Source organism: Protomyctophum parallelum (assembly GCF_964188405.1).
Source record: "Protomyctophum parallelum genome assembly, chromosome: 20".
Taxonomy (NCBI): Eukaryota; Metazoa; Chordata; class Actinopteri; order Myctophiformes; family Myctophidae; genus Protomyctophum; species Protomyctophum parallelum.
This window is the reverse complement of record NC_139718.1, coordinates 39,655,255-39,668,907: the sequence shown is the minus strand read 5'-3', so window position 1 is coordinate 39,668,907 and position 13,653 is coordinate 39,655,255. Positions and strand designations below refer to the sequence as shown.

Genomic DNA, 13,653 nt, shown 5'->3' with positions numbered 1-13,653 from the left:
TGCATGAGTGCCCGGCAAGACCAAGATATAAATATAGGCATCTATTAATAGCACGTCAGCGCACGTGCACACACACACACACACACACACACACACACACACACACACACAGTACACACGCAGCACACGCACACGCACACACACACACACACGCACACACACACACACACACACACACACACACACACACACACACAGACTGACAACAACCCAACTCGCTGTGGACAGGCTGTGTGTGAAGGTAGGCCTATAGAAACTGCATTATAGTGTAGGCTACGCTTGAGTTATTGTGCGAGTTATAATCATAAGAGCTATTGTATAGTCTTTAAGTTTATACTAGCAACAATTGCTGAAGCTTTGATATTAGCTGCTCTTATTAAAAGTAGGCTATCACCATGCAATGTCCCAGATCTAACCAATTCATCACAGCGGCATAACCAAAGGCATTACTCTCTCTCTCTCTCTCTCTGTCTCTCTGTGTCTCTCTCTCTCTCTCTCTCTCTCTCACACACACACACACACACACACACACACACACACACACACACACACACACACACACACACACACACACACACACACACACACACACACACACACACACGCAGGCCTCAAAGGCCTATTCATACTCCAGTTTTAGGTGATAAGGTGACCATCTAAACGTTGGTTAGTAAAAACAGAGAGATGTGTTTGGGGTGAGTGGTGAGTCTCTTACCACCGCGGCTCAGTAACGTCATGTTTTCACAATTGTACAATAAGTAGATGCAAATTACTACAGTGTGTTAGCACAAGTGCTCATTTTCACCACCTGTCCACAGGATACTTTTCTAAGAATACAGTAGCACTTTAGTTAAAAGAAACAAAACAAAAAAAAACGTACAAGAAAGGAATATAATACTAGTAATATTATACAACAAAAATACCCACCTACAAAACAGAAGTAAACATAATCACTCAGATAACCAGTCAGAAAGTATACATGCGAGCACAGTTGATGTGATTTCAACCATAGTTTGAGTTCTCTGTAGAACACCTACGTTACCATCCGTCTCTAGTTTTAGGCCCGTAGGCCTAAGGTTTTAGAGTTCCAAAGGTGTTCTCTTTACTGAGAATGCAGACTGCCCTAAATAATTCTTACACCTGGGAACAATATAGTTACCACTTAATTGTTGAGGCTTGAGTGTAGTTGCTCTACCGGAGCTCGGAAGACTATCAACAACCAGTCCAGAACAAAGGTGAAACATGACCATGTAAACATTTAAAAAACAATTTGATAGTAGGAAAAAACACAATATAGACAGTTTGGGAGGATTGTGACCATGTTGTAATGCTATATGCTAGGTGTGAGAAAATCATAGCATGCATGTACAGCTGTGCAGTTTTAACCTGTTTTTCAAGATAATCCTAAATATTTTACTTCACTCATTTCAACAAGAGTTCCATTTTTGATTACCTAAAAGGTTTTGATTGATTTGTATTAACAGTTTGCAGAATTACAGTACATTTCAAGCAGAAACTCAATACAAATACTGTTAACTGTGAGTGGACGACCCAATTAAGCATTACACTTGTTTACAATAGGGTCCACCATGTTCAATTCATCAAAACATTTAGAGACGTACAAATAGACACTTCTATAATATAGAAGACTATATTATAGTCAAAGAACAGAACAGGAATTCATCATAAAGGAGGTAAAAAGGGGAAATAAACGTATACAGTGAGGGGGAACAAGGGGGTATCCGGAGCAGGCCTGTTACGGATTGAGATGGAACTGTTTTTATTTGAACATTTAACGTTAGGCCTAACTGTGACGACTCAAGCCAATTTGAATGATTTAAAGGATCCAGATATATATATAATTGATCAGTGCTTGTGCTTTCCTCTCAGGATCGATGGGGGACTTTCAGCAGTTTGAGCAGGACTTCTACCAGTCTGGATACTATGTGGATGACCAGGGAAACACCATCTCTTATAGCTCTGACCCTTACAGCGCCTACAGCCCAGAGTACCAGCATGAGTAAGTATATACTATATTATATATATATACTCTAGGGATGTGCCGATGAGACATTTTGGCCGATAATGAATTGCTGTTAAGGTTATGATATTATACCGATGTCGATATGATCTGTATTGAAAGATTATAATAATGGTGTCTGCACTGCATGCTCATAGGCAAGTCAGATTTAACTTTAATACCTTTATATTTAATATTGTGAGCTTGTAGACTAGATCTGTTCAAGCTGTTACTTTGGGCTTGTTTATCTGTAAAGACGATTAATCGAACCGATGCAGATTAATCTAAAAACAACTAAAATTGGCCGATACCGAAGTGTTTGACGATTAATCACTAATATACTCCTATAGATGTGACCCTTACAGCGCCCCCTACAGCCCAGAGTACCAGCATGAGTGAGTATAATTATATACTCATATAGCTGTGACCACCCCCTTTCATGAGACGCCAGGCCCAGGAAATAATTCCCAATGCATTTTCCCCATAGACATTTCAAAAAGTATTTAGTTAAAGACCTTTTAAGCGTCGTACAAAGCCAACTCGAGTTGTGACTGACAAATCATGACAATAAACACAATATTTTGGACCAAACAAATAATTACAAAGAAGAAAAACAACAACAAAAAAAGTGTTATAACCTGCCGTTTTCTTCTTCTTTCTAATTATTTTGGCTTTGTACGAGGCTTAAAAGGTCTTTAAATAAATACTTTTTGAAATGTCTATGAGGAAAATGAATGGGGAATCATTTCCTGGGCCCTGGTAGGGGGCGGGACTGCGACGCTCTATAGCTGTGACCCTTACAGCACCCACAGCCCTGAGTACCACTATGAGTGTCCTGGCCTGGCTCCCCGTTTGCAAGGCCCTTAACTCAATGAAGTATAAGTGCAGGTTTGTTGGGTGCTAACAAACACGTGCCTCTCTTGCTACCGTGGGTGTTTAGGGAGTTGGATGATGCAGCCATGCCTGGTGTGTATGACCCTTCCCTGGGACAGGCCTACCACGGCCACATCTACCAGCCTACCATGAGCCCTGGGGACGCTGCAGGGACCGCTGGCTACGAAGACGAGCCTCCGCTTATGGAAGGTAAAAAATATATATAATAAGAGGGGCGCTCTTATCATTATACAACATACATCATCTCATGAACAACTGCATTGGTTAGCCGATTTGCTCGCCGACATATGACGTAGAATTTCCCTTCATTGTCAATGGCATTTAATGTTTGTGTTGCCACAGTCACATGTCCGTCATATTTGGCGGACATTTGACCTAATTTCTCCTTTCATTGCCAATGGCAAATTATTGAGACGTGTGAGGCAGTGTTGTTTTTTTGCAGCAAATTTCTTTTTTATATTTGGTCATAGTCTCTTGAATAGTTTTCATTTAGTTTCAGTCACATTTTGGTCACTTGGAATGTTTTAGTGTTAGTCTAGATTTAGTCGACTAAGTATTCTGTAAACATTCAAATATGTATTCAAAAAGGACAAAACAAATGTAATGTTATACAAACACTCTGGCAATCTTGAAATGTTCCAGAGCTTGGCATCAACTTCGACCACATCTGGCAGAAGACCTTGACAGTGCTGAACCCTTTTAAGCCAGCAGATGGCAGCATCATGAACGAGACAGACCTGACAGGACCCTTCCTGTTCTGTGTGGCACTGGGAGCCACCTTACTGATGGTGAGTCAGTCCCCTGGGGACCCCCAGGGGTCCATGGGGGGGGGGTCCCCAGCAAAATGTCTTAACATAGCATCAAAAATAATTTTAACCACTACTTCAAAAATAGAGGATGATGCATTTGATGTATTTTTGAACAATTTTGACAAATTCAGAATTTTCAATTAAACAATTTTCTTTCTGTTGTTGGGGGTCCCTGATACAATATCTTTTCAGATGGGGGTCCGTGGCCAAATACATATCAGTTTAGGTGATTGATTTGAAAATGTCGGAGGACCACTGAATTATAGTGGTTCTCCCATCTGTGGACCCCAATCTGAAAAGATATTGCGATGGACTAAAAGATGTGTGTTGTCACATTTTCCCCAAATTATTCCAAGATTTGTTTTGAAATAAATAACAGATCTACAAGGCCATAGTCTCACATAGCCAGACAACTACTATGTCTGGTCATTTGCTATTGTATTGAAAAGATGATTGTTGATGATTGATGATTGATTACTCCTACAACTATTTGAAAACTTTAGTTACTAGTTTCTTTGGAGATTTAAAATTTGATTAGAAAACATACACTATAACCAGTTCAACCCTATACATTTCGGCCATTTGAAAATAGCCGATCTACAAGCTCACAATCCGATACTTTTGTACTTTTACTCAAGTACATTTTCAATTCCATACTTTTACTTGTAACGAAGTAGGCTAGTTCTAAATTGCAGTATTGGTACTTTTTACTTAAGTAAAACAATTGAGTACTTTTTTTCCCCACCACTGGATATAAACAGCTTTAACGTATATAGAGTCTCTCATGTGTCTGTCTAAATAAACGAAGCTGCTTCTCTCACATGCCCCGCCACCCAGGCAGGTAAAGCCCACTTTGGCTACATCTACGGGATCAGCGCCATGGGCTGCACGGGCCTGTACAGCCTCCTCAACCTCATGTGTCCCCTGGCCGTGTCCTTCGGCTGCGTGGCCAGCGTCCTGGGATACTGCCTGCTGCCCATGGTGGCGCTGGCTGGCTCTGCGCTCTTCTTCTCCTTACAGTGAGTATTATTATCATTTACAATGTATAGGCATTTATAGGACATGTTTAGACCCATGAGGACGATTCTACAAACGCCAGCCGTATGTTTCTATATGTCGGTCGTTCTCAAATATTTTCATGTTAATAAGGACCCCCCCAAAACATGTAATTCGCTGCCGACCCCCATCTGAAAATATGTTTGTTACATTCCCTTATATGTCTAGGGGTTATTAAAGGATGCAACACGGCTGGCAAGTGAACTGTTGTTTATTTCACGTTACTTCAATGAGGTTCAATACAATAGAAGAAATGCAATACAATAATTTACGCAGGTATAACTATATGGGAGTATAGAAATATAGCTATAGTCTTCTAGACAACCATGACATACTACTACTGATAGTCTAGTGGGTTTTCCACCCAAAGTAATGAACAGGGAGCAGCACTACCCTGCTCGAGCCGAATGTTACAATTTAAAGATCAGGTTATTCAAATTATATAAAGACCAAAAATGGCTGTATGGGGCAACCCAGAGAAACAAACAAAACAGACTATACCTATTCTAGAAACCACATGAACCCTCTATCTAAACCTAACCAACAAAAGGAAAAGAAGGGTTACAAATGATAAGACTATATAAACTCTCTACTCTAACTTATGCCTAACCAAAGAATGACAACAAAAAGCAAGCTCCCATACTCCCATTAAATCATACCTTACAACTCAATCCATGACATAAGTATATTTCATTGTAACATCAAAAGGCATACTAAGACACTCAGGGTGCTCTAAACATATAGAGTATAGAGTGTTGACTTGTTAGACCATGAATGTTTCACAGCTCCCTTGGACAGAGTGTGCACCATATGACAGACGGAGACACAATGCCAATGAGCCCAAATCACAGCTGCGCCCCTCTAACACCCAGCGTTGCTTTTTAGCAACAATTTTATTTTATTTAGTTACTAAATTATTTAAAAAAAAATCTGTTCTTTTTTCACCTAAACGTCATCAGTGATGTTCATTGCAATGCCATTGGTCATGATATTTGCATATAAATACCCCCCACAGAGGCTGAAATTCACACAAATTAAAAATGTCTGGAATTTTATTTAACCTAAGACTTTTGACCTTTACCCTAATAAAAGTAGGTAAAATAATTGTAATATATGTTTTTTTGTGATCATTAGAATGTCTAGAACATGTTTTATTCATTATTGTGAAAGATATCCCCAAAATGTAAATTATTAATTTATTATATTATTATATAATTATTATATAATTATTATAAATTTTTCATCAAACTTTATTTTTTTATTTTTTTAAACATATTTTTTAGTCTTAGTCCTAGTAGTACAAAGTAGTAGTAAGGTTGAAATCTATTTTTTGCAAGTAGAAATTAATGCGGGTGTTAGAGGGTTAATTAAGTAGGCTTCCACAGGCTGGCCCTCTTATCGATGATAGGCTCACGTGACGAGGTGGGCAGGTAGAAGGTGGATGGTTCTTCGCCTCCGAGCACCACAGCATCAGCCAGACCTGTGACTGAGAACTTCAATCAGCACTCTATATAATGCAACAGCATGTAACTGACAAATAACTGTATTACCATAATCACTGTAAACTATACATTATATAATCACGTTAATATATAATATACAGGCCCAGGCGGTGGCGTAACCGTCTGGGCACCAGTCGCAGTGTGCCGCGGGTTCGACTCCCGAGCCAGACACGGCCTCCCCTGGCTAGCTGTGGCACCTGATGGAGGGGAAAGGAACTGGTTGGAATAACGTGTTTCTTCCACGCACTACTCCCCCCTGTCAGGTGGGACAGGAGGAGCAACACTCATGCATGAAGGAAGCATGAGTTCAAGTCCGTTTCTCTCCCCAAGTTGGCGGAGGGTGTGTAGAGCCCGATCACAATAGATAATTGACACAGGGGTAAAAATGGGTTACAAAATTGTGGGATAACTTTTTTTTTAAGTAAGCAAAGATTTGAATTAAAAAGTTTCCCTCTGAAATAATATATATTCAAAGATTTGCGCCACATTTTCACGATTTTTGAAAAATAGCGGATCTACACTCAGTGCCACGCTATGTTAAGTATAACATAATGCTTAAAACACCAAAAGCGACTTACGGTAAGCAAGAACAGCACAATGGTAATACATCATAGTCTATAGATAACATAAACAATAGTCACCAAGGATCATATACGTCAGCTACGAACCTAACATCTGTCTATCAGTGGAATGAATAGGTATCTACTGTATATAATGAAACTATGCGTATACAATAGAGTGCTATGTCTAAATAAAATGCTATCTAAGTTACATAAGTTGAGCCTTTGCATACGCGTGTAAGGTCATCGAGGCTACCCCTGGGCTTGGGGTGGCCATGCATGGGACTCTGCTAGCTGTGTTGGAGATAGTTCATTTGTTGCCTGTTTTTCAACAGGGGCCACCAGGGCACTCTGCTATAGATCAAATCCTACCTCCCCCTACCTCCCTATAGATCAAATCCTACCTTCCCCTAAACAGCTGGAGATGGTTATTCATGCTTTTATATCTTCTAGACTTGATTACTGCAACTCCCTGTATACTGGCATCGACCAGGCTTCAGTCAGGTCAACTCCCTGTATACTGGCATCGACCAGGCTTCAGTCAGGTCAACTCCCTGTATACTGGCATCGACCAGGCTTCAGTCAGGTCAACTCCCTGTATACTGGCATCGACCAGGCTTCAGTCAGGTCAACTCCCTGTATACTGGCATCGACCAGGCTTCAGTCAGGTCAACTCCCTGTATACTGGCATCGACCAGGCTTCAGTCAGGTCAACTCCCTGTATACTGGCATCGACCAGGCTTCAGTCAGTCAGTCAGTTCAGTCAGTCGGACCAGCTGCTGCTGGTCGAGCCTACGGCCAGCAAGAGAAGCAGGGGTGACCGTGCCTTTGCGGCTGCGGGCCAAAGGCTCTGGAACACACTGCCCTTCACCATCAGATCTGCCCAGTCGATCAGTGTTCTTTAAATCCCTACTCAAACCCCATCTGTTCTCCCTTGCTTTTAATTGCACTTGAGTTCCCTTGTCTATTTGTATTGATGCTCTTTGTCAACGTATGTTATTGTTTTCAACAGGGGCTACCAGGGCCTATTTCACGAAACTTGGATTAGAGATTAAGCCGGGCTTTAACACATATCCTGGTTTAATATATCCTGGATCAGTGCTTAACCGGTTTCATGAAAGCTGGTTGATCTTGCCAGATTAACTTAACCAGTTAACCTGGATATGTTGAGGCTTGATTCGGTTTCATGAAAGTGATGCTACATAAGTTACCATGGAAACTAATGCTTTGGACTTAGCCTGCTCCGGACCAGGCTAACAGCCTGGTTTAACCTAATCCTGATGTCTTTACTGTTCATTAAGCAGTCAAACTGATCACAAACCAATGATGTTTTCCAGATTTATTCAATTATTATGGGTTTATGTTGCCTTATTTGTATCGGTCTGCATTAAAGGACTAATTTAAGCACTATATAAAATCAAATAACCAAAATATATCGGCTGCACAACATCATGACAGCTTGTGAGCTTGTAGATCAGCTGCTTTTGGTGAATGTTCCCCATGAATAGGTTTGCTGTCGTGCAAGTGCACGGTTAAGAAGAATTATTATATTATATTATATTATTATTTTTTTTTTTTGTAAAAGTGAAAACCACTAAATATTACCATTACTCATTGTTTTACAACATATTACCATTGTAACGTTTCACCCACTACTAGTCCTACATACTTACACCTAGAAACCCCATTCAAACCTATTTAGGTTCATCCTACGGTGGACATGTGTGCCTGAAAAGGAATCTTTGAAATGTTTCATCGTTTTAGAAATATAGTGCTTTCAAATTTGAGACATTTATAGGCAGATAGTGGCACTTAAAAAAATCACTTTCACCTAGAAACTCCATTCACACTTTGTAAAATTCAGCTTACTGTGGAGACACATGCTGGAACTTTTTACTTTGAAATGTTTTGTAGTTTCTGAGTTATTTAACTTAAACGCCCAATGCATTCTCAATGGCAATAGCACAAACTTTGGCATGCTACATGAACCCATGACCCGGACCTGTCTGGACAACAACCCCCTTCCCCAAAGGTAGCTCCCTCAGAGGAGGGAGTTATGGCCAAATATCACAATGCGACAATATCATTATGCTTACAATATTAAGAATTCTGTTTTAAGTTAATAGTAGTGGTAAAATGTAAACTATATTTTTGGGGTAGTTAATCATTCAGTCTATCCACTATTGAGAGTATGTTCTCTCTTTAATTACAGCAGCAGTATTTATTTTAGAAGCTTAAGTCCTTGTATCAGTAAGTCTTGAATAGATTAGTAAAGATAATGAGATATACAGAAGGGGGCTGTAATGCAACTATTAAGGATGCAAACTGCCATAATACCGCATGAAGAAGAAGGATCAGTAAATCTGTGATCCACATAAGGGGTCTAGAGACAAAAAGCCAGACTGTCTATTAAGCCAGGCTTGCTGATCCCGGCTCGCCAAATCCACCAATTCTGAGCCTCGCTTGGCTTTAGTGGAACGGAATAAACCAGGCTGTAAAGATCAGGATTTAAAAAGCCTGGTTTTGGCCTAAATCCTGGATTAGTTAATCCAAGTTTCGTGAAATAGGCCCCAGGGCACACTGCTATAGCCGTGTTGGTGATAGTCCTGTGTTTTGGAATGAACTCCCTAACCATCTCAGAGTTGCTCCCTCTCTCCTCTCTTTAGCTTTCCCCAGCTGAGGTCTGGTTAGGATATCCCCCCCCCCCCTCCCTCGTTTATCCTTTTATCTTTTTAACCCTATACTGTTGTTGTATGTGTTATGTTTTGCATTGTTTTTTTCTTAATAAAGTCTGTTCCTAGTGTTCCTATATAAAGCGCTTTGCGTATTTAGAAAAGCGCTATATAAATTTGAGCTATTATTATTATTATTACAACCTAACAGGACTATACAACTCGAAATGATTATTGAGACATCATATTTGTCCCGCTGCTTTCCGGTTTATCGTTTCTGCTTGAGAGAGAGACCAGATGCAGGCAGGAGGAGGGAATTTGTGAACTCAATATACTACTGCAATCTGGCTGCCCAGGTTAACCAGGGCACTCTGCTAATAGCTGTGTTCGTGATAGTCTTGTTGTATCTTTTCAACAGGGGCTACCAGGGCACCCTGCTAGCCGCGTTGGTGATAGCGTGGTGCAGTCTCTCGGCCTCCAAGATCTTCATCAGCACGCTGGCCATGACGGACCAGCAGCTGCTGGTGGCGTACCCCTGTGCCCTGCTGTATGGCGTGTTCGCCCTGCTCACTGTCTTCTAATCCAGTGGTTCCCAAACCTTTTCACGTCAAGTACCCCCACATTGACACCAACTAGCCCGTGGAACCCCCCCCCCCATTTGAAAAGATGTGCCATGCAGGGACCCCCTATAAGAGAAGATTTCCACGGCTCTAGCACAGATTCTCAACCATGCAGTTTAATTTCAAGGACCGACCAGTTTGACATGCATTATTAGGGCCGATTCATACTCCTATTTTACCGCTGTTTCGGCGCTGTAGTGCCAAAATGATTTCGGCTCGTCAGAAATTTTCAGTAGCACCGAAGAGCCGACTTTAGGACGGTACCCGCCCCCCCAAACCTCAAATGACGTCAAATTGTAGGCTCTACAGAGCCGAACCGACTTTTATTCGGCTCTAAAATAGGAGTATGAATCGGCCCTTAGTCTACAGACCCCCATTTAGTGGCATTTCTATCTCTGGTACCCCCATTTATAATGATTGTAAAATCAATGTTAATTTAACTCTCAGAGTTACAGACCCATAAGGCTCTATTTAGTTCCAAAGTATCATTTAGCATTGGGGACCCCCTGGAACTCCCTCAAGGACCTCTTGGGGTCCCCACTTTGGGAACCACTGTTCTAATCTAACACACTGCTGGTGGTCCCAGCTAGTAGGGGGTCCCCAGCTTAAATGATTGGTGAACTCTGAGAGTGTACAAAATGGAACCATTATTGTGCACTCACCCTCAGAGTTATGGGCAGTTATGTATAATCGCCATGTCGCCTTGTGGTGGACATATTCTTGTCAAAATGTGTCAATTGTTCCAATAATGAGCAGACAATAATATGACCAGGCAGCAACACATGAAAATATCTGCAAACTCTGAGAGTATATACAGTATACTCGTTCTTGCAAATAAAATGTGGGTGTTATGATAAAGAATGTAACTTTTTAATGGTGTGTAAAACAGCCACGGACACATGTGTCTGTGTACGGACATGTTGGTGACCCCTGGTTCTAGGGGTCCGGGGGCCCTATATGCATAGTAAACTGGGGGTCCTAAAAAACAAAACAAAACCAGTGTTTTACCAACACGAGGCCCCCTTGGAGGGATCCCAGAGTGAGGCCTTAATGTTATCATTTCTGGAGGTAGAGCAAAAATGTAAAACGTCCCTTTATTGTCCAGCTGGGGTCTTAAATGTTTTTCTGGTCGACAAGGACCCCTTTAGCCCAGAGAGAGAGAGAGAGAGATGCAGCAGGGACCCCCACTATATATTGTATAAATGTTTTGTTGCAGATTAAACCTTTTCATAGATTTTATAGTATTTTTAAAACATTTAGCCACAACACAACAATGTTTTATCTTGTTTATTTGCATATTGTGACGCCTTTTTTGCTCTCATGTTGCTCTGTTGTAACTTGTGTTTTATAATTGTGTTATTAAAGTCAACTTACTTACACTGTACCTGTTTTACGTTAACAGTAGGGGGCGCCATAACATCACGTTTCCGCCTGTCAGTATACACAAAGAACATGCAAAAAGACATACAGGCCTCAACATAATTGAAAAAGTACTTGAGTAAAAGTACAAAAGTATCGGCATCAAAATGTACCTATAAAGTACTAAAAGTAAAAGTAGTCATATTGCAGAATGTCCCATTTCAAAATGTGTACAAAAGCTATTGCAAATAGCCAATCTACAAGCTCACAATGCGTCGCGTTGACGCATTGTGAGATAGAAAGTCATAGTTATTAAATGGGGGCCATAATGCATGTCAAACTGGGGGTTCTTGAAATTAAAAGGGGTTGAGAATCACTGCTGAGTTGTAATAAATAAAGAAAACATCTTCTCTTATGGGGGTCCTTGCATGGCATATCTTTTGACGTGAAAAAGTATGGGAACCATGCACTGGCCTAAAGCAGTCTACAGTATCTGCCATTGTTTGGGGTGAATCTATGGAATAATCTGGACACTTAATTAAAATTAAGCAATTCAATCATAAAATTCAAGAGAACATAATAAAACAAAGGTAATCGAGGGCTATATGGAATCACTCTAACTAAGTGTTAATTATATATTAACAGTAATTATACAGTATACATAATACTTCAGTTGCATATTTAAAAATGTAAAATTTGTAATACAATAAATCATTGTCTTCGTGTAAGTACTCAATTGGGGAAGTTTAATGGTGATAACAATCTAATATAGGTATGGTTTTGCCAACTCAATTCATAATTAACCAATTTTTTGAGCTCTGGCTCATGGACTAAGAACCAAAAAGAACTGAACTGGTTCCCACTGGGAACCAACCGGTATTATAGCCCGCGGACCCCTAATTGAAAAGGTAAGCCATGCAGGGACCCCAATAAGAGAACATTTGTATACAGCTCTATAAGTGAATCTCCACCATTTCAATTTCAAGGACCCTATACTGAGTTTGACATGAATTACGCTACGGTCCCCTGTTTAATGGAATTCCTCTCTCTGGGAACCTGCATGTATATTGTAAAATCAAAGTTAATTTAACTCTGAGAGTGTACAAATGGAACCAAAGGGCCCATTTGGTTCCATTTTGTACACTCTCAGAGTTACAGAACCATAAGGGTCCATTTAATTTAGCTGGGGACCCCATGTAACTCCCTCAAAGGACCCGTAGGGGTCCCCGGACCCCACTTTGGGAACCACTGTCTTATAGCTACCCTCAAAAAAACAGTAGTAATCCTGGTCTCTATACTGCCTCCCCCTGGCCAGCCGGGGCGCCTGATGGAGGGGAAAGGAACTGGTTGGAATAACATGTTCCTTCCACGCGCTACGTCCAACCAGGGAAACTCCCCCTGTCAGGTGATAAGAAGCTGCCTGCTCAAATCTTGCCTGCTTGAGGGGAGGAGCTCAGTTCGGGGCTCTCCCCAGGTTGGCAGCTAGAGGGATAGTATAGTGCCCAGTATTACAGGATAGGAGGCGGGTGAATAAATGGGTTACAAAATCGTGGGAGAATAATATATCTTTTTACAGTCATGACTGAGCTTTCTTGCCTATATAGATCTAGCATGGCTGGGTCAAAACAACCCAGCCATGGTGAATTAAAGCAGAACTACAGTATGTAACTAATTTTGTCCAGTCTGTACTGTAGACTATGTTAAAGAATATAACTTAGGGTGGTTGTATTCCGTCTCCCTGCTCTTCTATTGAGACATTTAGATCGTGTCAAAGGTCATGTCTATATAGACACAAAGGATTGCCGATTCTCGCCTTCAAAATAAAGTCTAAGCTAAACGCAGCGATAAATCAACCTGCCAGTAAATTAGATAAGAAGTGCAGTCAGTGTCTCTACATAATGTCAGTTCATTCTCCGACTCCTAAAACCTCTTGACCTGTAGCCCCTGTGGCGAGGACACCGTCTGATCCACACACGCACGCACGCAGGCACGCACGCAGGCACGCACGCACACACAGTCACACACAGTCACACACACTTACCCCCATGCTAGATCTGCGGTTTAGCTAGTGGCGAAGCTGAATCAACAACCAACCCCCCTCCTCCTCCTCCTCTCTGGTCTTTGCCTCCTGTCAGCAGAGCGGTGGGGGGGGGTGGGGGGG

At 41.2% G+C, this 13,653-nt stretch overlaps 1 protein-coding gene across 2 annotated transcripts; it reads left to right on the top strand.

Moving 5' to 3' along the window:
* Positions 1-124: 124 nt before the first annotated feature.
* Positions 125-12,208, top strand: LOC310877574 (protein YIPF5-like). 2 transcript variants are annotated; one of them, XM_083791495.1, is made up of 7 exons: positions 125-241; positions 1,891-2,020; positions 2,371-2,415; positions 2,961-3,103; positions 3,557-3,702; positions 4,561-4,742; positions 9,932-12,207. In XM_083791495.1, exons 2-7 carry the CDS (start codon positions 1,896-1,898, stop codon positions 10,092-10,094), a joined length of 804 nt encoding a protein of 267 aa, XP_083647621.1. In that variant the 5' UTR covers positions 125-241; positions 1,891-1,895; the 3' UTR covers positions 10,095-12,207. The 2 variants fall into 2 exon arrangements, with proteins under 2 accessions (XP_083647621.1, XP_083647622.1); XM_083791496.1 differs by lacking the exon at positions 2,371-2,415 and having other exon boundaries at positions 9,932-12,208.
* Positions 12,209-13,653: the final 1,445 nt, after the last annotated feature.

Excerpts from the sequence above, each read along its gene's own strand:
- LOC310877574 (XM_083791495.1), top strand. The coding sequence starts at position 1,896 with ATGGGGGACTTTCAGCAGTTTGAGCAGGACTTCTACCAGTCTGGATAC. Across the intron at positions 3,703-4,560 it reads TGGGAGCCACCTTACTGATG|GCAGGTAAAGCCCACTTTGG; the intron begins GTGAGTCAGTCC and ends CCCGCCACCCAG. Across the intron at positions 4,743-9,931 it reads GCGCTCTTCTTCTCCTTACA|GGGCTACCAGGGCACCCTGC; the intron begins GTGAGTATTATT and ends TCTTTTCAACAG.